The sequence below is a fragment of the Amblyraja radiata genome, chromosome 10 (assembly GCF_010909765.2).
Source record: "Amblyraja radiata isolate CabotCenter1 chromosome 10, sAmbRad1.1.pri, whole genome shotgun sequence".
Classification (NCBI taxonomy): domain Eukaryota; kingdom Metazoa; phylum Chordata; class Chondrichthyes; order Rajiformes; family Rajidae; genus Amblyraja; species Amblyraja radiata.
In genome coordinates this window covers 33,121,366-33,146,036 of record NC_045965.1, presented here as the reverse complement: position 1 = coordinate 33,146,036, position 24,671 = coordinate 33,121,366, and the positions used below count along the sequence as shown (strand labels likewise).

The following is a 24,671-nucleotide window of genomic DNA, read 5'->3' as shown; positions in this document are numbered from 1 at the left end:
ATCAGGCGTTATGCTGCGCCTCTACTTCATATTCTCACGAGGCAGCTAAAGCTATGATTTCTGCAGAAATATCACCAGTAAGCAACGTCCTCTCACTGCAATGTTGACTTTTCAATTAATCTTTGGTGTTACTCACACTGGCTGCAGCCTTTCTGAACATTAAAAAGGAATTATTTCACTGCCATTTGAACAGGAAGCACAAGTATTCGGGGCACAATTCATTTCCCTCCCACAGAAATCCCATCAGTTCCGTCTATTGCCAACCGCCAGCCAAGAGCAGCTGCACCTGCTACAAAGAACTGACACAATGCCATATCCGTTTAAATATCAAAGGGAGCATTCACTTAATACGAGTACCTGAGGATGTACAGGCCAGGCCAAATGAAGACAGATAGCCATATAGTCTGAAGAAGGACCTCGACCTGAAACGTCACTCATTCCTCCTCTCCAGAGATGCTGCCTGTCCCTCTGAGTTACTCCAGCATTTTGTGTCTATCTTCTGCCATGTAGACATCTGCACCCACCAATCGAGCAGCCGTGTTCAGATAGGGAAAAGAAGATGAGCATAGATAAGAAGTGACCAACCTTAGTTATTGATTCAGGCTTCTGAAATGTTAACCTTACTGGCATGACATTGGACAGAGTATAATTTTGGCTTGTAGTCATAGTGTAAAACCATAGAATGCTGCAAATATATAATTAATTTTCTTTAATGCAATGTTCTGCAAAGAAAGGAGAAAGTTAATGTAATTTTATAATTAGCTAGATCTTGTTCTAAAAACGTGTGTGGACCAACTGGCTGGAGTTTTTGCGGACATTTTCAACCTCTCACTTCTGAGGTCTGAGGTTCCCACCTGCTTTAAAAGGGCATCAATAATACCGGTGCCTAAGAAGAGCAAGGTGACGTGCCTCAATGACTGTCGACCAGTGGCACTAAAGTCTGTGGTGATGAAGTGCTTTGAAAGGTCTTGCGAGCGGCGTGGCCGGGCGAGTTCTTCAAAAGCAAGCCGGTGACCTTCGGTGACCTCCAGTGACCTCGGGATCTGCAGAACTTGCTTGTTCTTTCTGCAATAACGACCTCCACCACCATGTAGTTGAACTTCAAGAAGCCCAGCAGAGTGCGCTGGACGACTTGATCACGTGTTCACGGGCTTCAATCCACGTAACTGGCTGTGCATTGAAATGTCTGCGCAGCTGGTCGTGAGGCATTGTGACGTCATGCAGCTCGCTTCGGACTCTGTTATATTTTAAAACAATTTTAGTAAAAAACTCGGGAAATAATTAACCAAATTTTCAGATGAGGAGATTTTTTAATTCATGAGGTAAATCTCTACCGGAATATGTAAAAATTTCTCCGTTACCGCGTCGGGTTTTGGAGGAGATATGACTGACAACCAACCAAACAAACAAACAAACTAACGAAGAGAGTTTTAATAGTTATATGATATGATATGATATACGGTCTATGGTATATAGACACACTGAACTGTTCTGTATTATGCTTACAATATTCTGTTGTGCTGCAGCAAGCAAGAATTTCATTGTCCTATCTGAGACACATGACAGTAAAACTCTCTTGACTCTTGACTCTTGATGAGGAGTACCAATTAAACTGTAACTGATATTAAGAATGTTCGACATATTCCAAAGCTATGTGAGCAAGGATGTATAAGATGCTGGTCAGGCCATGTTTGGAATATCGAGAACAGTTTTGGGCTCCATGTCTGAGGAAGGATGTGCTGGCTTTGGAGAGGGTCCAGAGAGGTTTACGGGATGATTGGGTTAACATTTGAGGAGCATTTGATGGCTCTGGGCCTGTACTCACTGGAGCTTAGAAGGATGAGGGGCAATCTTATTGAAACCTATCGAATAATGAAAGGCCTAGACAGTGGATGTGGAAAGGATGTCTACAGTAGTGGAAGAGTATAAGGACGTACCTTGAGAGTGGAAATGAGGAGGAACTTCTTTAGCCAGGCGGTGTTGAATCTGTGGAATTAATTGCTATAGAAATCTGTGGAGGCCAAGTCATTGGTTATTTTTGAAGCAGAGATTGATAGGTTCTTGATCAGGGGTATCAAAGGTTATAGGAAGGAGGCAGGAGGATGGGGTTAAATGGTTGCCATGGTTGAAAAGCAGAGCAAACTTAATTAGCCAAATGGCCTAATTCTGCACCTATGACTGATGATTTTCTGGTGCACATTTTATGTATTGGGACAATTTATATAATATTTGGCATTTTTACATATTGCATGAACTTTTCTTTCCAGTTTGTTCAAGTTCAACAAATTCACAGACCTGCACCAGCCATGGATGAACAATCAGCATAAAGTCATGGAGTGATACAATAAGGAAAACAGGCCCATGGCCTACCAACTCTATGCTGACCAACAACTACCTATTTACACTAATTCTGCCTTCATCTATTTTTTTATTTTCTCCACATTCTCCTCAACTTCCCTCAGAATCAACCTCTCATGTACACATCAGGGACAATTTACAATGGCCAACTAACTTACCATGTCTTTACAATGTGGGAGCAAACCAAAGCAACCAAACTAAATCCATATGGTCATTGGGTGAATGTTCAAACGCTACACAGACAGACCCCAAGGTTAGGATTGAAGGTGTGTCTCTGGCACTGTGAGGAAACTGTTCTACTCGCTGTGCCACTGTGGCACCAAATCACTTGGGGTCTGCACCTAACAGTAGTCCCCTTTTTAGGGTGTTAAATTTCGTTGGAAATTTTCCTACATTGTTAGAAATTTGTCAGGAATATGGTTAAAACCCCCTTTAATGGTAATGCTGGGGTTTTAACCATTTCTCATCACAATAAGAAAGAGGATGGTTGGAATTAGTAATTTTGTGTAATTAGTTTTGTTGCATCAAGTGGAATAATAACTTGTCTATTGGGACTATCCCTTGCCCTGACAAAACCTGACCTCATATCCACAGAGGAACCACCACATTTGCTTCACTCACCACACAAACTGTTCCAAACATCTGAACACCACACCATGGATATGGTCTAATGAAAAATAGTCATCAGTCATTTGGTCTCTAAGTACTTTCAATGGGATTCAAAATGAACGAAGGAGCTAAATATAGCCTGCCCGTTATTCAGGTGGTTTATTACTCAAATAGCTGCACACTAATGATGTGACACAACCAACCCAAGGGTTCAACCCTTGTCCCCGATTCAGTAGATCCCGACTCCAAACACAATCAGAAGTTGAGAATGTGACTTAGGCTGATACTTCATGCATCTAAAGTCTCAATTTTTCAGATAAACTTAAATCTATATCCCTGATATCAATGAATACATAACAAAGTTTTTCCTTTGGAAGAAGGGCTTGAAGAAGGGTTTTGACCCAAAGCATCACCCATTCCTTCTCTCCAGAAGCTGCCTGTCCTGCTGAGTTACTCCAGCATTTTGTGTCTATCAAAGGTTTTCCTTTATTCCACAGATAGGAAGTTCTATGGAACTCTTTCTAAGAGGCACAGATGAGTTATTTGCCATTGACAAAGGCCCTACATTCCATTTGCCTGTACATCCTGAGGCACACGTTTGTCATCTGCCAGCATGGCTATAACTGGTGAATCCTTAGTGTTGTATCCTAACAATTTGTATGGCATCGACCTGCTACTTAAGCATGCTGTCAATATTACATTTTCTTGGAAACAGATTACCATCTCTGGAGAGATTGAGTCTCATTATTGCTCAACCTGATTTTTAATTATTTTTACCTCATAAGCCAATAATTCACATCATTTTTCAAAGGGAGAATAAAAAGTAATTCCTGGCAATTATTCATCCAATGAAAACATGAGCCTTTTAAATGAGGTTACTTTTGCTGTATTCATTTTATTCAATATCTATATTCCTCAGGTATTGTGCAGACAGGGAGAAATAAATGCAGGATCTATCTGCGACCTCTGGTCAATTGGTAGCAATCTACAGTGTCTGCATAGCTCAAAGACAAAATATAAGTTGATTGCTTATTTGAATTGTCAGGGTAACACAGATAAATAGGAACTATATTAGTTTGATGAAACAAATTGAATTAAAATGTCAAAGTGCAAATTGGAACAACATTCGATTTCAGTAATGTATTTCACATGTAGTATTAATGTGACAATCCAGTTTCATGACAAAATCCAGAAATTAATAATGCTTTTCTTTTGAAGGTTTAAATTCCAATGTGAATTCTATTTCCTATCATTGAGATTTATGTTTCAAAAATTGAACATTTTTGTAAAATATGTCAGCTCTTGTAATTAAGTAGTGGATGGCAGTTGAACTACGTAGCCCAAACAATAGAAAATTGAGATATTTTTGGCTATTATAAATTAATCAAAGTGCTACTTTTCCTCTAACTGCAATTGTTTGTGGGCCTTATAGAAACTGACTGACATACACCAATTAAACTAGAAAATGGTTTTGCATAGTTAGAGACAAGCATCACAATCGCTTGATTTTGTGTTCTCCCTGTTTTCATCTATACACATAAAATTGCACCACTCGTGAGATCAAAAGCATTAGCAGCTGGAGAAGATTGTGTATCCTCTGAAGACTGTGCCATGGTTGAGCATGTACCTTGTTCAGTTCACCATATCTAATTTTTCACACAGAGAGTGGTGAATCTCTGGATTTCTCTGCCACAGAAGGTAGTTGAGGCCAGTTCATTGGCTATATTTAAGAGGGAGTTAGATGTGGCCCTTGTGGCTAAAGGTATCAGGGGGTATGGAGAGAAGGCAGGTACAGGATACTGAGTTGGATGATCAGCCATGATCATATTGAATGGCGGTGCAGGCTCGAAGGGATGAATGGCCTACTCCTGCACCTATTTTCTATGTTTCTATGTCTATGTTTCTATTCCCTTGGTAACCATGATTGCATTTCATATCTCATATTTTCGTACAGCATAGAAGAAGGCCATTCAGCCCACCCAGCCTATGCAGCCCATAGAACGTCAATCTCATTCTCCCACTGTTTATCTCTGTGGGTCTTTCTCACTCATGTCTCTGTCAAGTCCTCCCTGATTCTCACCCGCCTATACTAGGAGCAATGTACAGTGGTCATTTAAACTTCCAGCTTGTCTTTAGGAATTGGGAATAAACTGGAGCACCAAGGGGAATGTCCACAAACAGCACCCAAGATCAGGATTGAACCAGGGTTACTGGGCCTGTATGACTAACTGCTGCATCATATTTCGCTTGGGCTGGTTGCAGCCCAGTGATATGAATATTGATTTCTCTAACTTCAAGTAACCCTGGCATTCCCTCCCACTCTATCCCTCCCCCACCCAAGTTGCACCAGCTTCTCATTTTCACCCAACAAACAACTAACAATGGCCTGTTTCCTTTATCATTGTTACTTTTTTGCATGTCTTTCATTCATTGTTCTTTATCACTCTACATCTTCGTCTTTCCCTCTCGTTTCCCTTATCCCTAACTAGTCAAAAGAAGGGTCTCGACCCGAAATGTCACTCATCCTTCTCTCCAGAGATGCTGCCTGTCCCGCTGAGTTACTCCAGCATTTTGTGTCTATTTTCAGACTAACTGCTGTTATTGTGCTTAGACAATCACAGCTTTGATCGTACTCAAGACAACACTACAGCCCTTTGTGATAGATAATTTCAAAGATTTGCAATCCTCTGAATAAAAAAAAATTCTTATTACAATACTAAGTATACAATCTTTTATCGTGAGTCTATGCCCCCTTGTTCCCCAATCTCCAGCGTGTTGGATACCCACCCTTTCAATCCCTCTGAATCTTGAGATACAGGGAGCTGCAGATGCTGGTTTACCAAAAAAGACACAAAGTGCTGGAGTGACAAAGCAGATCGGGCAATATCTCTGGAAAACATGGATAGGAAATGTTTCGGGTCGAGACCCTTCTTCAAATTGATCAGACGGAATATGGTCCTGATCCAAAACGTAATTTGCCCATGTTCTCCTCAGCCCGACCCTCTGAGTTACTCCAGCACTTTGTGCCTCACAGAATCCTGTTTGGTTTAATAAGGTAACTTCTGCATTTGATCTATGAATATTTTTAAATGGCAAGAGTACACAAATAAGTAATTATTTCCAAAAATGCTGCCAGGTCGTGCTGCGTTATAGAGGTATGCAGATGAGTTTGAGCAGAAATCAGTTCAAAACTCTGGCGCAATTATGATTGCAGTTAGTGCACAGATGACAATCGCATCCTACTCTGTACAGAGATAGGTCTTAATGAAATGCTACTCATTTCCTTTTAGTTTTCTTTGGTTCCACCAGATTTTGGTGCAAGGGTGGCATGGTAGTGCAGCGGTAGAGTTGCTGTCTTACAGTGCTTGTAGCACCAGAAACCTGGGTTCGATCCTGACTACGGGTGCTGTCTGTACGGAGTTTGTATGTTCTCCCCGTGACCGCATGGGTTTTCTCTGAGATCTTCGGTTTCCTCCCACTCTCCCATACAGGTTTGTAGGTAAATTGGCTTGGTATAAGTGTAAATTGTCCCTAGTGTGTTTAGGGTAGTGTTTGTGTGTGGGAATCGCTGGTTGGTGCGGATTCCGAGCTGTATCTTTAAACTAAACAAAAAATAAATAAAATGTCAGGTGCTGTTACCCATTACAGGCGTTTGAAATTAATCTCTATACTGCACCCTCAATCTTTATGGCCTTGAGGGTGTTTCCTCAAGAAAATATAAGATAATACACAGATGATAAGTAAGCAACCTCTTTTATTCACTCATTTTCTGCACTTTATCCATGGATAACTATGAAAGGTGGTAGAGAAATGCAGCTGCGCCTGGCGCTATACAATTAGATAGAAATATGGCATGCACACCTCGTAGATGGACGTCCTGTACCTGGTTTCATTAAACATGCTTATTGTACCACCAAAATCATATAGAGTACATGGTGGCAAGGCACCTATGTTGGAGACGGTCCAATTTGTAAACCATTTATATTTTGAAGACCAATTATAATATTATTGAATTTCCTTCATTTCATACCCTCTTACACTGGGTTGATGCCAAGCTTTTAACAGAAGGTTAATTTTATTCAGTTGGACTGAATGGGGCTTTCTGTTTGTCTGCTTGTCAGCTCATTGATTATCCCTGTTCATTTTAATGTACAGCAAAATTAAGAGCTAACAGGTACAGCAGTGGTAAATCCTTTTATGTCCTTGCTTTGTGTCAAGGCGATCCTTTCTGAACTATCACACATGCTCAGCCTGAATAGACATGGCATAGTTTACCAAAGCAGATCATATCACCATCCTCTTTATCGGGGACATGACCTAAGACGAAAAGAGAATTGGCTGTTTGTGTTCAGAGAATAATTTCTACCCAGTCGTGCAATTGGACTTCAATCTTTGGTCATTTTCTTCACTTTTCATACAAGTAAAGAATCAATCATCAAAAGAAATAACGTTGCATAAATAGGTGACAAAGGAAAAGACAGATCACAATGCTAATATTGTTGTTGAGGAAATAAATGGTTCTCTTGGCTGATCGTTAAATTATTCAACATCAACTTTGTTTTTCTCCTGAATGCATATCACTATATTTTTTCTGACATATCAACATGCTGATCGTTGAGGTTCCTTGCCACAGCTGTGAATATTTGAAATGAGATTTGAACAAATGACAGAGGGAATGTCTCCCAGTGAACTGAGCACTAGTGAAGGTTGATGATTTAGTGCAATAGTGAGGCACTAAGATCTTTAATGTTGGTAAAATAATAACTAGGATTGGGCAAAGTCAATGCGGATTGATGAAAGTGAATACACATTTAACAAATCTGTCTAAATTGTTTGAAGTCGTAATTAACAAAATAGTTAGCGAAAAAGCAATTGATAAGATGAATTTGAAATTTCAGCAGGCCTATGGTAATGCACAAGAGATTATTAAGCAAAATTAAAGCACACCATGATGGGGGTAATATACTGGCCTTAATTGAGGATTGGTTACAGAAAACATAGTGTAGGAATAAAGGTGTTATTTTCAGGTTAGGAGGCAGTGAATAGTGGATGCTGGTGCTGGAGACCCAGCTGTTCAGAATCTATATTAATGGTTTGAATCAGGAAACCAGGTGTGATTTAGCCAAGGTTGCTGGTGATATATAGCCATGTGGCAATTATAGATTATAAGGAGGATGCAGAGAGGTGAGAAGAGATCGGGTAAATGAGGACATGTCAAATGGAATATAATATTTTTTTAAATGAGGACATCTCCTCTGGGAGAAAAAAATAGTAACACAAAATATATTTTAAATTTGAAAGAATGAAAGGTGTTGGTGTTTTGAGGGACCAGGTGTCCTTGTACATGAGTCACTGAAAGTTAACCTGCAGCAGTAATGAAGACAAATAGCACGTTGGCCTTTTGTGCAAGAAAATGTGAATACAGGAATAGAGACATCTTGCTCCAGTTATGTGGATGCTGTGTCACTCTGGAACGATGTGCCACTCTGGACTCCCTACCTAAGGAAGGATAGACATGGGAGCGAGGAGTGCAGTCAAATTTCATCATATTGATTCCTTGTTGTGCAAAGTGGGATTAAACAGCCAAGGTCTGTGCTCTCAGGTGTTTAAATGAGTAAGAGGAGATTTCATTGATATGCACAGTAGTGTAGATACTGCAAAATACCATCCTTTATAAACAGCAGTCACAGTTTCAAAATAAGGAGCCAGCAACAGGATAAAATCCTCTGCACACAGTGGGGAACATATATAATTCTCTTCCCAAGAGGGCCGTGGCAGCTCAGAGTCTGAGTATATTCAAGATAGAGATTGATAGATTTTTATATATTTGAGGGAGTCAATGGTTATGCATTTTTTCACAGCAATATGATGTTGAGGTAAAAGATCAGCTGTGATCTTATGGAATGGCAAAGCAAGCAAGAGGGGTCAAATGACCTAATGTTGCTTCTATTTTGTATGTACGTAAACCAAGTCCTAAGTTTTTACTGGGTTTTACCAAGAATTTACCAGGTTGTATGCAAAACAAAGCATTTTACGGTCCTAGGTACGTGGCAATTAGTATCATTGGGCTAACTGGTTAAGCTTCATCGCGCAATTCTTCTGACCTCCTCTCCTCAATTGATAATGAAACAAATTAATTGGTTGTTAGTCATATGGGATTTTGTGCACGCCATTGTGAGTGTAACATTTAGTGCACTTTGAAGTAAGCCATTGTGGAAAACTATATTCTGAAAGATGTGATAAAGTGCTAAATAAACGTATTTTGTTCTTGTTTTCATTATCACAACATTACTGTTTATTATCCAAGATCACAAGTAACCTGTTTACAAAATATAAGACATTTTATTTTTTAAGCTTCCCGGAGATGAACTGACATGAGATGACCTCTTTGAGAATAACATTTACTGCCTGCCCAAATGTGATGTTCTGTTATTTCATTCCCCGGGGTTTGCTCTGACACCAAATGAAAACTGTTCCATTTCAACATGAAAACTGCAATATAATTGGACCAGAATACATGAATCAATTGAACTACACAGGAAATAATGACAGAAGTCTGTGGTGTTTTTGTTATGTTTCTGTGCTTGGTAAGATGTAAACCCAAGATCTGCTTGATTGAACTTTGCTTTTTCTCATTGACACTTACTTTATGTTATTTTACCCCCAACAGGGAATTGCAGCTGCAGCACGCTCGAAAGGAGAACACAAACAACGAATCTTTCTGACCATTTCATTTGGAGGCATAAAAATATTTGATGAAAAGACAGGAGTAAGTTTCCAGCAAAATCTGACTTTTTAAAATTATTTCTAGCTTGGAGTCCTGAATATTTTGGGACATAAGGGTGAGTGAAGTGTGATTCCTGAGAGGAGCTGCTTGCATTTTCCTTCAAAGAAAAACATTCAGCTTGTAACCATCATTCTACAAGCATGCTCCAATTGCCAAATGGTGACACACGATTAAAGTGGGTATACAGGAAATGATTATGTGATCCCTAACAGTTTAAAGGGTCAGTACAATCCAAAGTATTTCATAAAACAGTGCTAAATTAGTTTAGTAGGAAGGAACTGCAGATGCTGGTTTAAATCAAAGATAGACACAAAATTCTGGAATAACTCAGTGGGACAGGCAGCATCCCCGATGTACTGATTATTGAATGTCTGAGCATCTACAAATGATTTTGCAGAATTGACATGTTATCGTTAGCTGGCATCACAGTGCATTATTGTACATTATTTTTGTTACGATATGTACAAATAATTATTCTTGTTGCAATTTGTACAAAGAAATGAATTAGTTCAGGAGAGTTTCTTAAATATAATCCAATTTAGAAAAGTAGGAATATAATTAGGAATCTTCCTTTTCTTTGCTGAGCAGAAAAGTTTATGTATGAATTTATTTTAGTCCTACAGTATTTGAAAGTAACCCTTTAGATTAACTTTTATTGGTGTACATTGGGTCAGTTGATAATTTTCGCCAGATTTTATCACAACTTTGTTCAGGTTCTGTCTTGCAAAATGTGTGCATGTGCACACTTGCGCGCACACACACACACACACATACATACACTAACACACACACGCATACATATACACTAACACACATATATACACACACACACATATGCTGTCACCATGTGCACACAATAAACTAGTTGCATAGATCGACTGATAATTTAAATCCATGTGAAATTATGAAATCTGAGAAAAAAAAATGATTGTGCATAATAAAGTTTAAGAATGTAAAAAACTGTTTTGCTGTAAAGTAAATATTGAATTGAAATGAGAAAATATTTTTTTCAATATCCCTGAAATGATTGTACTAGTTTATCCAAATTGTTCAAAAGACTGGATAGACTCGGTTTGTACTCGCTAGAATTTAGAAGATTGAGGGGGGATCTTATAGAAACTTACAAAATTCTTAAGGGGTTGGACAGGCTAGATGCAGGAAGATTGTTCCCGATGTTGGGGAAGTCCAGAACAAGGGGTCACAGTTTAAGGATAAAGGGGAAATCTTTTAGGACTGAGATGAGAAAAACATTTTTTACACAGAGAGTGGTGAATCTCTGGAATTCTATGCCACAGAATGTAATTGAAGCCAGTTCATTGGCTATATTTAAGAGGGAGTTAGATGTGGCCCTTGTGGCTAAAGGGATCAGGGGGTATGGAGAGAAAGCAGGTACAGGATACTGAGTTGGATGATCAGCCATGATCATATTGAATGGCGGATCAGGCTCGAAGGGACGAATGGCCTACTCCTGCAGCTATTTTCTATGTTTCTATGTATAGCTTGGCCTTGATGTTATGCCACTGTTGTGTATTCTGGGTGATGAATCTGGGCCACTACAAGATTTGTCAAAATTTGCCGGGTTTTCGATTCAATATCCTTCCTTTCTTTGCTTCCTTGCTAAAATCTGAACATTGATTATGTTGATTTATACTATTTTGGTTGTTCCCATTTACCCACTGCTCCTAAATTTCTCTCATTTTTGAGCATAAAATAACATGAAAAAAAACCTACTTAATTGAGAAATTAAAAAAATGATGATCATGAGATATTCATAAAATGGATCCATGTTTAGCTTTAAATATTTCCTTAGTTATTCTTTGTTGAATAATTCTTTGCCCATAACAATAAAATGTATTTGAATTCTTGCTTCCGTCTTCCATCAGGTGTGCTGTATGTGGGTAACCTATTTAAGGAGTTGCATACACCACATTTTAACAAGCATCATTGGCCAGACAAATGCTTCACAGTTCCAGGGACAATTTTAGACTCCAGTCTCGATTCTAAATGTATCTGTGTCACAGAGAAATGAATGAGCTCACCACCAGTGGGACACAGCTAACTGTTCAAAACTAGGACAGCCCTCATGCTGTTATCTCTGATTGCTTGCGGTGGGTGAAGTTGCTGTAGCAACTACTTTGTGAAGGAGAAGGGAGCTGGAGGAAGCACCTAATCGTTTAAAAAGGCCACACTTTGGCTCACAATAAAGTATTATTATGGCTATAATGTAAATGCAAGTGATTTGAAAAAACACATGCATTACTGTTGTGTTTCCTCACTTGTCACATTCACAAAGTGGTGTTAGATGCCAACACAAACAGAAACCTGTTAAATGTGTATATTAAGGCATGACCATTTACAGCAGTTGAGGGTTACAGTTTGTTAACCAAAGTACTGTGGCCTCCTTCACATCAGTGGGACCAAAGTAGATATGGTGGCACTCTCCCTCTACTGAAAGGAGTAAGAGTCTGGAGCCAAATGCTATTTTAGTGTTTGTGCAAATTTGTTATCCTACCCTTAACTGAGATCAATAATTCAATAACTTCAGCCCTAACATTGAAGTCAATGTATTATTTGATATATTTTATCCGCTGCTCGTTTACAAACAAAGGTATTTTAAACTTGCTTTGAAGACTTTGTGATATCTTTACTTGATGTGTAGTTATTATGTTTTTATTAATCTTGGCTGTGATTTTCAGCCATTTATGTCAATTACCTGACAATAAAGAAAACTGCATTGAAAGAGACAGTTAACTCAAGCTACTCATATTTAACATTTTTACAGTGTATCAGACAAACTTGTTCTGAGGGATGCAATAGGCATTTAACAGCAATGCCTCAAACATACAGTGCACCTTAAACAGTGTGCCAAGAAAGAGGTACGTAAAAGAGGCCCTCCATAATGTTTGGGACAAAGACCCTTTATTTGATTATTTGTCTCTGTGCTCCACAATTTGAGATTTGTAATTGAAAAAAATCACATGTGGTTAAAGTGCACGTTGTCAGATTTTAATAAAGGCCATTTTTATACATTTTGGTTTCACCGTGTAGAAATTACAGCAGTGTTTATACATAGTCCACCCATTTCAGGGCACCATAATGTTTGGGACACAGCAATGTCATGTAAATGAATGTAGTCATGTTTAGTATTTTGTTGCATATCCTTTACATGCAATGACAGGTTGAAGTCTGCGATTCATGGACATCACCAGTTGCTGGGTGTCTTCTCTGGTGATGGTCTGCCAGGCCTGTATTGTTTTGGGGGCTAGTCCCCTTCAGTTTTCTGTTCAACATATAAAAGGCATGCTCAATTGAGTTTAGATCGGGTGATTGACAGCCACTCAAGAATTAACCATTTTTTAGCTTTGAAAAACTCCTTTGTTGCTTTAGCAGTATGTTTGGGAACATTGTCTTGCTGTAGAATGAATCGCCGGCCAATGAGTTGTGAGGCATTTGTTTGAACTTGAGCAGATAGGATGTGTCTATACACTTCAGAATTCATTATGCTACTACCATCAGCAGTTGTATCATCAATGAAAATAAGTGAACCAGTACCTTCATTGGCACAACTTTGGTCCTCATGTTGATAAACAGCAATAAAAGTTTCCAAAGGTGATGGAAAGACTGGAGCAAAGACAAGGTGCTGAGAGTTCTCTTATACCTGCATCATGGAGGCAATTATTATGCACCTGAGCAATTACAAACACCTGTGAAGCCATGTGTTCCAAACATTATGGTGCCCTGAAATGGGGGGGGACTATGGATAAACACTGTTGTAATTTCTACTTGATGAAACCAAAAATGGCCTTTATTCAAATCTGACAATGTGCACTTTAACCACATGTGATTTTATTTTTCCTATTACAAATCTCAAATTGTGGAGTACAGAGGCAAATAAATAAAAATGATGGGTCTTTGTCCCAAACATTATGGAGGGCACTGTAGCATATTAGAATGGTGACCATTTTAAATGTCGTTCCAATGCACTCATTCAGACCAGGATCAAGGTTAAAAATGTGCTGCTCAATCTTATTCTAAGGCTGAGCTTGGAGGAGTCAGTCAAATGCCCAAATGCACCTCAGGCTGCTGGACGAAGGCAGGCCTAGTGGGTGACATTGATCTATGTGGACTCCAGTTAAAATTGTATTTGAGGTGTGGAATGGGGTGTATCAGTAATCTGTATTAAATCAAGAATTAAGGACGGGGGAATAGCGGATTAGAGCATTTAGCAAGGGGCAGGTCATCAGGTGACTGGTCATAACTTGGATAGCAGCAGACTTGATAGAGGAAGCCAGGGCTTTTGTTCAGTGAGGGAGGACTAGAACTGCAGAATGTACATCTTGCCCCATGTTTAGGCACAGACCAGGACAAGTTAAACTCATTTTCCCTGAGAAATGCCAAAAGGATAATTGCACCGGGATCAAAGTCTGGACACCACGTGGATTTTGATTTGGGGTCACAGGAATTACCCACCACAGGTGTATCCAGTCGGAGTGATGTGTCCCTTAAGCATTGTAAATGCTAGGTACTCAGGATTCTATTGATTTTCAATTGTCTGTAGAATTGATCATGTGTGATCCAATTTCTAAGCCGACAGAAACATTAAAAATGTATAACATATTTATCAACGACTATCTCTGTTCCTCTGAACATAATGTGTTTTTTTTTATTTCATCTGACCTAATTTCATTATAATATTTATCTTATTACCCTGTATTATCCTAAAATAAAAAGCGAATTTCATGTGCAATTAATGAAATATTATTTGCTAATATCACATCTTGAAATAGTGCCTTTAATCTACTTGCTAATATCATATTGTGTAGATTATATTGCTGCACCTTGGTTTGGAACACGACCATCTCACTTGCAGAATATGGACTAAGGTAGACTTATGTGAAATTTTCCATTGGCCCTATACACAAAACAGTTTGTAGTTACCTCAGCCCAACTACCAATGCTCACTATTTCATTGTCTGCAATTTAGCATAACAGGACTAGGATATTAGAAATAATAATTAGATTTTCAGCCAATACTTAAAGATGATTCACAAAAAGAAATATTTATAATACACGAGCCAGCACAAAACAAACTAGTTTGATCCTGTAAATCATAAAATCCTAAAAACCTTCCAGATAAATGGGATAGGGTGAAGATCGGGGTGCAGGGAGTAGGTTGGATATATAATATACAGAATTCCAATAAGAAGGTTTTTGGTTCATGCACTCTGTTCATTTACTAGATGCACTAGTTAACAACAATAATGTGTTTAGAAAGCAGCTTTAATATAGAAAATTGGTAAAGATGCATCACTTTACATGTGACCAACTTGTTTAAAAGCTCGGTTGAAGACGTAGGCTTTATGGTATGCCTCAGTGGTGGAAATGGAAGATTAGGAAGGAAATTTCAGACCTGAGGGCCTTACTAGTTGAAGGTACAGACTCCAATAGAGGAGCTATTTAATTCTGGGATAATAATGAGTTTTTGAGCTGCACAGACGGTTGTAGTTGGAGGCTAAAGGATAACGCATTGTCAAGTTTTCTAAATGAATAAATGAATTAATGAATACTTTATGAATACTTTATTGTCACATGTGACGCGTCACAGTGAAATTCTTTGCTTGCATACCTTGGGTTTGCAAATAATCGCCCATAAGGGGCTCTGACAAAGTTACAAAGTATCTGCACCAGGTGCCCTTCCGTTCTACCTCCCTCATGCCCCCCCCCCCCCCCCCAAGCCGGTTCCTCCACTGTTCCTTCCCCCGGCAGTGAGGTTGGCCTCTCCACTAATGCTGCCATGTCCTCACCGGACGCCTCCGCTCCACAGACCCAGGTTCCGTCGGCAGCGGGTTCCTCGACTCACGGCATGTGGGCTCCAACCTCGGCCGGGGGGGTTCCAGCCTTGTCGACTCTGCTGGCCGCGAGCTCCTCCCCGTGGGTGCTCCAGTCACGGCCACCCTGTGGCCTGCCAGGAGGCATGATGATGAGGGGCTCAGAAATTTGTAAACTTCAGGAGGAAAGAACTTACTTTTGTGAATTAAGATTGTTGCATGGGGAAAGAACATAAAAACTGGTACTATAATCAACATGCAGTAACCATTTTCTGAAAATGTAGTCTTTGTCTCTTTGTTGCATCATGTACTGGTCTCTAAATATCACTTCAGTTTGCTGCTACTCCATTTGGTAATTTCAAGTATCTTGAAAAGTGCTCCTGGTTTCTGCCTTACTTGAGGTTCTTTCATACCCTTTGCTCATTTTCACGTGTGCCTCCCTTACATTCTCTGACACCCTCTAAATCATTTCCACGTGGCTAACAGCATGCATTAATCTTTCCAGGTAGTTTTCACAAGGATTTAACAGGTGCTGAAATCGGCCATTTCTCACCTCAAACCTGCACTGCAGTTCATACCCTTTGAGATGGCGGCGCTGGCTTAACAGCTGCGGCCCACCTGCAGTCCGTCTGTTTTTTTTTTTGTTTTTTTTTTCTTTTGTTTTGTTCCTTGTCATGTTTTAGTTAATTTTGTTTTATTAAGTTGTGTATGTGTGTGGGTGGGGTGGGAGAAACATGCTTTGGTCTCTTCCTTCGGGGGATGCGACTTTTTCTTCGGTCGTAGTCTCCGTCTGCGCCGAGGCATCGGAGCTGTAGCAGCGGCAGCAGCGGCGGAGACCCGACTCGGCCCCGAAGCTGTGGCGGCAGAGGCAGCGGCAGCGGAGACCCGACTAGGCCCCGAAGCTGTGGTGGTGGCGGCAGCAGCGGAGACCCGACTCGGTCCTGGAGCTGTGGCGGCGGCAGCAGCAGCGGAGACCCGACTCGGTCCTGGAGCTGTGGCGGCGGCAGCAGCAGCGGAGACCCGACTCGGTCCTGGAGCTGTGGCGGCGGCAGCAGCAGCGGAGACCCGACTCGGTCCTGGAGCTGTGGCGGCGGCAGCAGCAGCGGAGACCCGACTCGGTCCTGGAGCTGTAGCAGCGGCAGCAGCAGCAGCGGAGACCCGACTCGGCCCCGAAGCTGTGGCGGAGGCGGCGGAGACCTGACTCGGCCCTGGAGCTGTGGCGGGGGCAGCGGCTGCAGCAGTGGCAGCAGCGGTCGCGGAGACCCGACTCGGCCCCGAAGCTGTGGCGGAGGTAGCGGCAGCGGAGACCCGACTCGGCCTCGGAGCTGTGGCGAAGGCAGCGACCACCCGCGGAGTTTGAATCAGCGCAGAGGGAGAACAAAGAGGGAAGAGACAGAGACTTTAAGATTTTGCCTTCCACCACAGTGAGGAGGTGTTTGGTGAACTCACTGTGGTGGATGTTAAATTTGTGTTGATTGTGTGTTTTTGTCATTTTTAAAATTATATGTATGACTGCAGGGAAACAAAATTTCGTTCAGACCGAAAGGTCTGAATGACAATAAAACGAATCTAATCTAATCTAATCTAATATGACAGTTCTAGTCTGAACCAATTTCCCAATGCTTTCAAACATTGTTTTACCTCCTCATCAAACATCCTCAATGATCTATCCTCCACATCTCTTTGGCATAGAAAATTCCAGATTCACCAACCCTCTGCAAGAATTTTGCACACTTTATGGTTGACCGTGTTGGCCCTTTGTGTTCCCGCTCCACTGTAACTCGCTCCAGTGTTTTCACTGTCACAATGTTAAGTTGTAAAAGGTTCATGCCCACCAGTTTCAGAGTTGGTTAAGACTTTCATTATTCCCTGCAGTTTCCCTATTTGAATAATGAGTATGAGCAGACATTATAAATACTGGATAATTGAAGCTTGCCAATTAACAGGGAATCAATATTCAGGGCCTGGTACTGGTCAGAACCTTTGGCTATTTTGCCCTTAGGCTGCAGACAATGCTGACTGCACCTGGGAATTCTGCTCAGACATTGATCCATGGATTTTCGACATCATTTATCAAAATCATCTGCTTTAATACAATTCCATCTCTGAAATAACATCTGTACATAATGGTACTTGATTGCCTGATAATACATTTATAATGAATTTATTTTAAATTGACACAGTACAAGAACAGGAACAGGCCTTTCAGCCCACTATAACTCTGCTAACCTTGAATCCAATTTAAACTATGCCAGAATGTGTAGGAAAGAACTGCAGATGCTGGTTTAAACTGAAGATAGACACAAAATGCTGGAGTAACTCAGCAGGACAGGCAGCATCTCTGGAGAGAAGGAATGGGTGATGTTTTGGGTTGAGACCCTTCTTCAGACTGATCTATTAAACTATGCCATCTGCCTGCACAAAGTCAGCATCCCCCATTCCCTGTCTGTTCATGTGGCTGTCTAAATGCCTCTTAAATGCTGCTATATTATTTGCTTTCACAATCTCTGATGGGATGGGGATAGACTGATGGAAGTGAAGGCTGATAAATCCCCAGGACCTGATGGTCTGTATCCCAGGGCACTCAAGGAGGTGACTCTAGAAATTGTGGATGTATTGGTAATCCTTTTCCAATGTTCTATAGATTCTGGAGCAGTTCCTGTGGATTGAAGAGTAGCAAATGTTATCCCACTTTTTAAGAAAGAAGGAAGAGAGAAAGCAGGGAATTATGGACGAGTTAGCCTGAAGATGCTGGAGTCGATTATTAAAGATGTAATAGCGGCACATTTGGACAGCAGTAACAGGATCGGTCCAAGTCAGCATGGATTTACGAAGGGGAAATCATGCTTGACTAATCTTCTGGGATTTTTTGAGGATGTAACAAGTAAAATGGACAAGGGAGAACCAGTGGATGTAGTGTACCTGAACTTCAGAAAGCCTTTGGTACACAGATATACATATTTACCCTCTAATTTCCTACACAGGAGATTAGAGGGCAAAATTAGAGCAAACATAGTTTTGGGGGTAGGGTATTGACATGGATAGGAACTTGGTTGGCAGTCAGGAAACAAAGAGTAGGGATTAACGGGTCCCTTTCAGAATGGCAGGCAGTGACTAGTGGGGTGCCGCAAGGCTCGGTGCTGGGACCGCAGCTATTTACAATATACATTAGTGATTTTGAGGAAAAAATTAAAAGTAACATTAGCAAATTTGCAGATAACACAAAGCTGGATGGCATTGTGAACTGTGAAGAGGATGCTATAAGGATGCAGGGTGACTTGGACAGGTTGGGTGAGTGGGCAGATGCATGGCTGATGCAGTATAATGTGGATAAATGTGAGGTTATTCACTTTGGTGGCAAGAACGGGAAGGCAGATTATAATCTGAATGGTAAGGTACACAAAATTGCTGGGGAAACTCAGCGGGTGCAGCAGCATCTATGGAGCGAAGGAAATAGGCGACGTTTCGGGCCGAAACCCTTCTTCAGACTCAATCATAATCTGAATGGTGTCGGGTTAGGAAAAGGGGAAGTACAATGAGACCTGGGTGGCCTTGTACATCAGTCACTGAAAGTAAGCATGCAGGTACAGCAGGCAGTGAAGAAAGCTAATAGAATGTTGGCCTTCATAACAAGATGAGTTGAATATAGGAGCAAAGAGATTCTTCTGCAGTTCTTCAGGGCCCTGGTGAGACCACATCTGGAGTATTGTGTGCAGTTTTGGTTTCCTAATTTGAGGAAGGACATTCTTGCTATTGAGGATTAACCGGGATGGTGGGGCTATCATATAATGAAAGAATGGAGCGACTGAGCTTGTATTCACTGGAATTTAGAAAGATGAGAGGGGATCTTATAGAAATATTTTAAATTATTAAGGGATTGGACACGCTAAATGCAGGAAACATGTTATTGATGTTGGGATAGTCCAGAACCAGGGGCCACAGTTTAAGGCGGTTTGGCGGTGCTGGCTCGAAGGGCCGAATGGCCTCCTCCTGCACCTATTTTCTATGTTTCTAAGAATAAGGGGTGGGCCATTTAGAACTGAGATGAGGAAAAACGTTTTCACCCAGAGGGTTGTGAATTTGTGGAATTCCTTGCCTCAGAAGGCAGTGGAGGCCGATTCACTGGATGCATTCAAAAGAGAGTTAGATAGAGCTCTTAGGGCTAGCGGAATCAAGGGATATGGGGAGAAGGCAGGAACAGGGTACTGATTGTGGATGATCAGCGATGATCACATTAAATGGTGGTGCTGGCTCGAAGGGCTGAATGGCCTTCTCCTGCACCTATTGTCTATGTATCTATGTACTCCAAAGACATACAGGTTTGCAGGTTATTTGTCTTCAGTAAAATTGAAAATTGTCCCTCGTGTGTAGGTTAGTGCTGGTGCACGTGGTGATCGCTGCCCGGAATGGACTTGGTGGGCCAAAGGGCCTGTTCCCATGCTGTATCTCTAAACCACATTGACTATCCCTTGTATTACACTTTTCTGAGGTGTTTTGTGCTAGTTTGTCCAGGTGGGGGAAAGTGGTGAATTTGTCTGAGACAGACATGTTGAACTCTCTGAGATCCGTCACGATATAAGAGCTGTGAGTGTCCTTCTCCCCTGTGGCTACCAACATCCCTCCTCTGCTGCCCCTCCACCATCAGAGCATCCACTATCTCATCCAAGAAGCTGCTTGTTCTCTTCCTTATAACGTGCATCATCTGACAAGTGCTAATGTCCTGCCCCTTTAGCCAGTGCACCGTGCCTTCATTAGAAGCTATAAATTACGCTCCAGGAAATCTGCTACAAATGACCATTTTAGCATGAAACCTGCAGGTCCCTGTCTTAGCAGTTTAGGCACATTTAAATCATGGTAATTAGCTTCACCCTGCTGGCTAAACCACCATTTGAAACTTGGGTTAGCTACTAACATTACACACATATAATCCCTGTTTTTTCCCTTTCCCCGAAATAACTATTTCACCAGCAAAAAACAAAGTGCTGAAGGAATTCAGTGGGCCAGGCAGCATCTCTGGGGGAAATGGACAGACAATGTTTCAGGCCGATGACCCAAAGCTGCACAGATGCTAACTAACCCACTGAGTTTCTCCAGCGTTAGTGCTTTGCTCAAGATTCCAGCATCTGCTGTCCCTTGTGTCTCCTAATTATTTTCACATCTCCATCAACATCCCATCCACCACTGCATTGAAGGAGCTACCATAGAGACGAGAGTGCTACAAAGACTGCATGCTAAATAATCTGAATCAAATAGGAAGCTGTGTGCTCAAGCAAGTCAAGCAGCATCTGGGGAGTTAATGTTTTTTTCTAAATATAAACATTATTCATTAAAAAAATTTAAGTAAAAACCCACTATGCAAGGCTATTTTTACATCAGACATCATTCCGTCTACACATTCACAGTGTCATAATTTCTATTCATTGGCAGTGGCTACACCATTATCACTCATGTAGCCTCCAGCATTGATGAACATTTCAGATGAATGAGGGGCTTCTACACCAGACTTAGCCCCTCCATGGATGGAAGGACTCTAGACTGAATTCCTTCCCCACAAAGTCTCTGCGTTGACTGCACTGAGCTTCAGTGCGTCCCTCAACACGAACGCCTGCAGCCTAGAATTTGCCAGTCGGCAGGAATCCCTGCCGGACATTTGATTGTACTGAAGACCCTACAAGTTTCAGGCAGACCAAAGAGTGTATTTCACCAAGTTTGTGATGTTCCAGGAGCACTGCATGTCTGTCTTGCTATCCATCCCTGGTAACAGCCCATAGATCAGAAACTCCTCCGTTACCCTGCTGCTTGGAATCAATCGCGCCAAGGCACCTTGAATTCTACTGCACAACTTCTGTGCAAATATACAGTCAGCAAAGTGGTAGGAGACCATCTTATTACACTTGTTCAGAGGGAATGAGAGTTCAACCAAGAATTTGACAGAGAGTCCCCTTGTCACCTCCAGCCTAGTGAGGTCTTGGTGCTCGGAAGTGCAGAGATGGTTAATATTTCGGATCAGGACCTGGGCATGGAAGTGCAAGTGAGAGATGCGACAGAGACTGGTAGGTAAAAGAAGGGACAAAGAGAGGTGGGGGATGAAAGACAGGCAGAGCCAGATGGGGTAGTGGGAGGAGGAAGGATGGAGACTGGTAGGTAACAGGTGGAATCAAGGAAGGATGATGGACAGATGGAGCAAGGCTGCTGCAACCTGACAGAACCCCATGGATGAAAGAGAAAGACAAACACCGATCATTCTTTAAATCGCAAATTAGGAAGTGTATTCAAAAACAAATGTAAGTATATTTTGTATCCATAGTTCCAGTTCTAATCGTGCTTCATGCAGCCATTTATTTTATTTATGAAATTGAAAGCTGATTAGTTATATGCTTTATATTTTTGCACCATTGTATGCCAGTTCACTTTACACAGTCCCAACCTGACTAGTAATTTCTCTATCTTTCCTAATGAGGATGAAAGATAAGATTTAATCTGTCTCTCATTAAACCTCTTTACTATCTGATCTTAACTTTTCCAAAAACAGGGAGTATTGATATTTTGTTTCAAACTGTGTCATTAGACTTTTAATGCATTAATTTTGGTATCATTAATATGGAGGTAAGTTTCTTTTTAACCGATTTTACAAGATGATTAATCTTTGGAAGGAAGACTGCAGCCCTGCATGTTATAAACAAACTATGCAGGGATGTTAAAAGAAAACAGTTTATGATAATGAAGGATTGGCACCACATGGCAACTTTGTGTAGCTTGCACTGAAATAACATATAGAGAAAGGAAACTAAATATTTGATAGGTATTTAAACATATATTCACCATGTTTTACAATTCTCCCCAAAGCCTCATGTAGAACACTGCAAATAAATAAATAAAACAGCCTTTATGAGAACAGTTATCTCCCAAGGTTTCTTCATGGCGCTACAAGTAAATTTTTCTAAGTGTGCTACATATTCTGGTTCTAAGCTGTAGGGACCAGAACCATGTCTGCAATTAATTTAGTTTAGTTTAGTTTAGTTTCGTTTAGTTTGGAGATAAAGCGCAGGAACAGGCCCTTCGACCCACCAAGTCCTCACCAACCGTACACTAGTGATCTCCGTACACTAGTACTATCCTACACACTAGGGACAATTTACACATTTATTTTAACTAAAGCCAATTAGCATCAAACACGTACGCCTTTGGAGTGTGGGAGGAAACCGGAGCACCCAGGGAAAACCCATGCGGTCACAGGGAGAACATACAAACTCCATACAGACAGCACCCGTAATCAGGATTGAACCCAGGTCTCTGGCACTGTAAGGCAGTAGTCTACCACTGCGTCACCTTGCCGCCCTTACCAGGCACTGATCTATAAAATGGAAAAATCTTTCAACTTCTCATTCTTAATCGTTATGTTGAAACTCTCCCAAAAATATGTATGCGCATGTAAAATAATCTGAAATAGAAACAACAAATGCTGGAAAAAGTCAGAAGGTCAGGCAGTGTCAGTAGAAAGAAAATAGTTATTGTTTCGGATCAAAAATGTTTGATCAAAACTGGTTCTGGTGGTAGGGACTTCACCCTGAAATGTTTACTTCATTTCTCTTTCGACAGATGCTGCCTGACTTGCTGTGGTTTTCCAGCATTTTTCTATTTTAGATTTCCACCATGTGCAGTGTTTTAATTTTCAATTACAACAGATTTCTGAAGCTTCCTCTTTTGAATAACTTTGTGACATCATGCGGATAAAACGCTTCTTAGGTCGCTGACACTTAAAATGGAGGTTGACAAAAATGCTGGAGAAACTCAGCGGGTGAGGCAGCATCTATGGTGCGAAGGAATAGGCTACGTTTCGGGTTGCGACCCTTCTTCAGTCGCCTATTCCTTCGCTCCATAGATGCTGCTTCACCCGTTGAGTTTCTGCAGCATTTTTGTCTTCCTTCGATATTTCCAGCATCTGCAGTTCTTTCTTAAGCTTAACATAGAGGTGCTGAGTTTACTCATCTCCACAGAATTGGCTCTTCTGACTTTGGTGGAAGCACATGTGGAGGAGATGATTACAGACCAGTGATAAATTATCCAGCACATGCTTAGTGTTAGTAACCAGAGGCAGATTTCTCTCCATTTGTAAGGGAGATGTAACCAGGGGAGGTAAAATTAATTCACATTCTCATGATATAATTGAATGGGAGAGATGGGATTTGTATTAAGGGACTGCAGATGCTGGTTTAAACCGAAGATAGACACAAAAAGCTGGAGTAACTCAGCTGGACAGGAAGCATCTCTGGAGAAAATAAATGAGTGACGTTTCGGGCCGAGACCCTTCTTCAGAGATGTAGTTGTGTGTCTTATTGCTTTTTTTTTTAGTATGGTAATTCGAATTTCATTGTACCTTAATTGGTACGTGATAATAAACTGACCTTGAAACCTTGATGTTGGGGGCTTGTTCACCATTTCTTCAGTTTATTTAATCCTACATCCTGAGACTCTTGTGTTTCTCTCTCTCATGCCTGTTTTGCCTAAGCAGTTTCCTTCCTCACTTTCAGAATCATTTCTTCCATTGCACCTCTGGTCTCACTTAACCCTTCACTACATCCCTCACAATCCTCCACAGGAGAAGCACTATATTATTGTTAAGGTTCACTACAGTGGGATATCACATTTCATGTGGTAAACAATGGAAACACCCTTGGCCAATGCAATTCAATCAGTGCGCAGGTTTAAGGTCAATACACAACATTGTTGGACAGAAAAAGGATTGATTTAAGATTAAAAATGCTGGTAGGTCTGGGTCTGTGAAGTAGGGTCATGATCTGAATCGTCACCCATTCCTTCTCTCCATAGATGCTGCCTGTCCCGTTGAGTTACTCCAGCATTTTGTGTCTACCTCCTGTGAAGCACCAGTCAGGCATAATGCAGTCATTATATAGTGTGCTTTTCAGACCTCCTCAGAATTCAGAATCTCCTGCCTTGTGAAGACCTGGGATGATTGAAGTAAACGTATAGTATGTGGGCGAGTAAAGACAAAGAGACAGAAATGAGCTCTTGAATTACCAACACAATGCCCTACTGTCACTGTCTATTTACTACTTAAGCAGGAAAAG

The 24,671-nt window shown here is 41.0% G+C and overlaps 1 protein-coding gene across 1 annotated transcript in view; it reads left to right on the top strand.

The window, feature by feature from the left end:
• LOC116978123 overlaps positions 1–24,671 on the top strand; it is a 279,728-nt gene that overhangs the window by 162,743 nt on the left and 92,314 nt on the right. Inside the window, exon 4 of the mRNA XM_033029145.1 lies at positions 9,638–9,736. Coding sequence (XP_032885036.1) covers positions 9,638–9,736 — 99 coding nt within the window. The remainder of the gene's footprint in view (positions 1–9,637; positions 9,737–24,671) is intronic.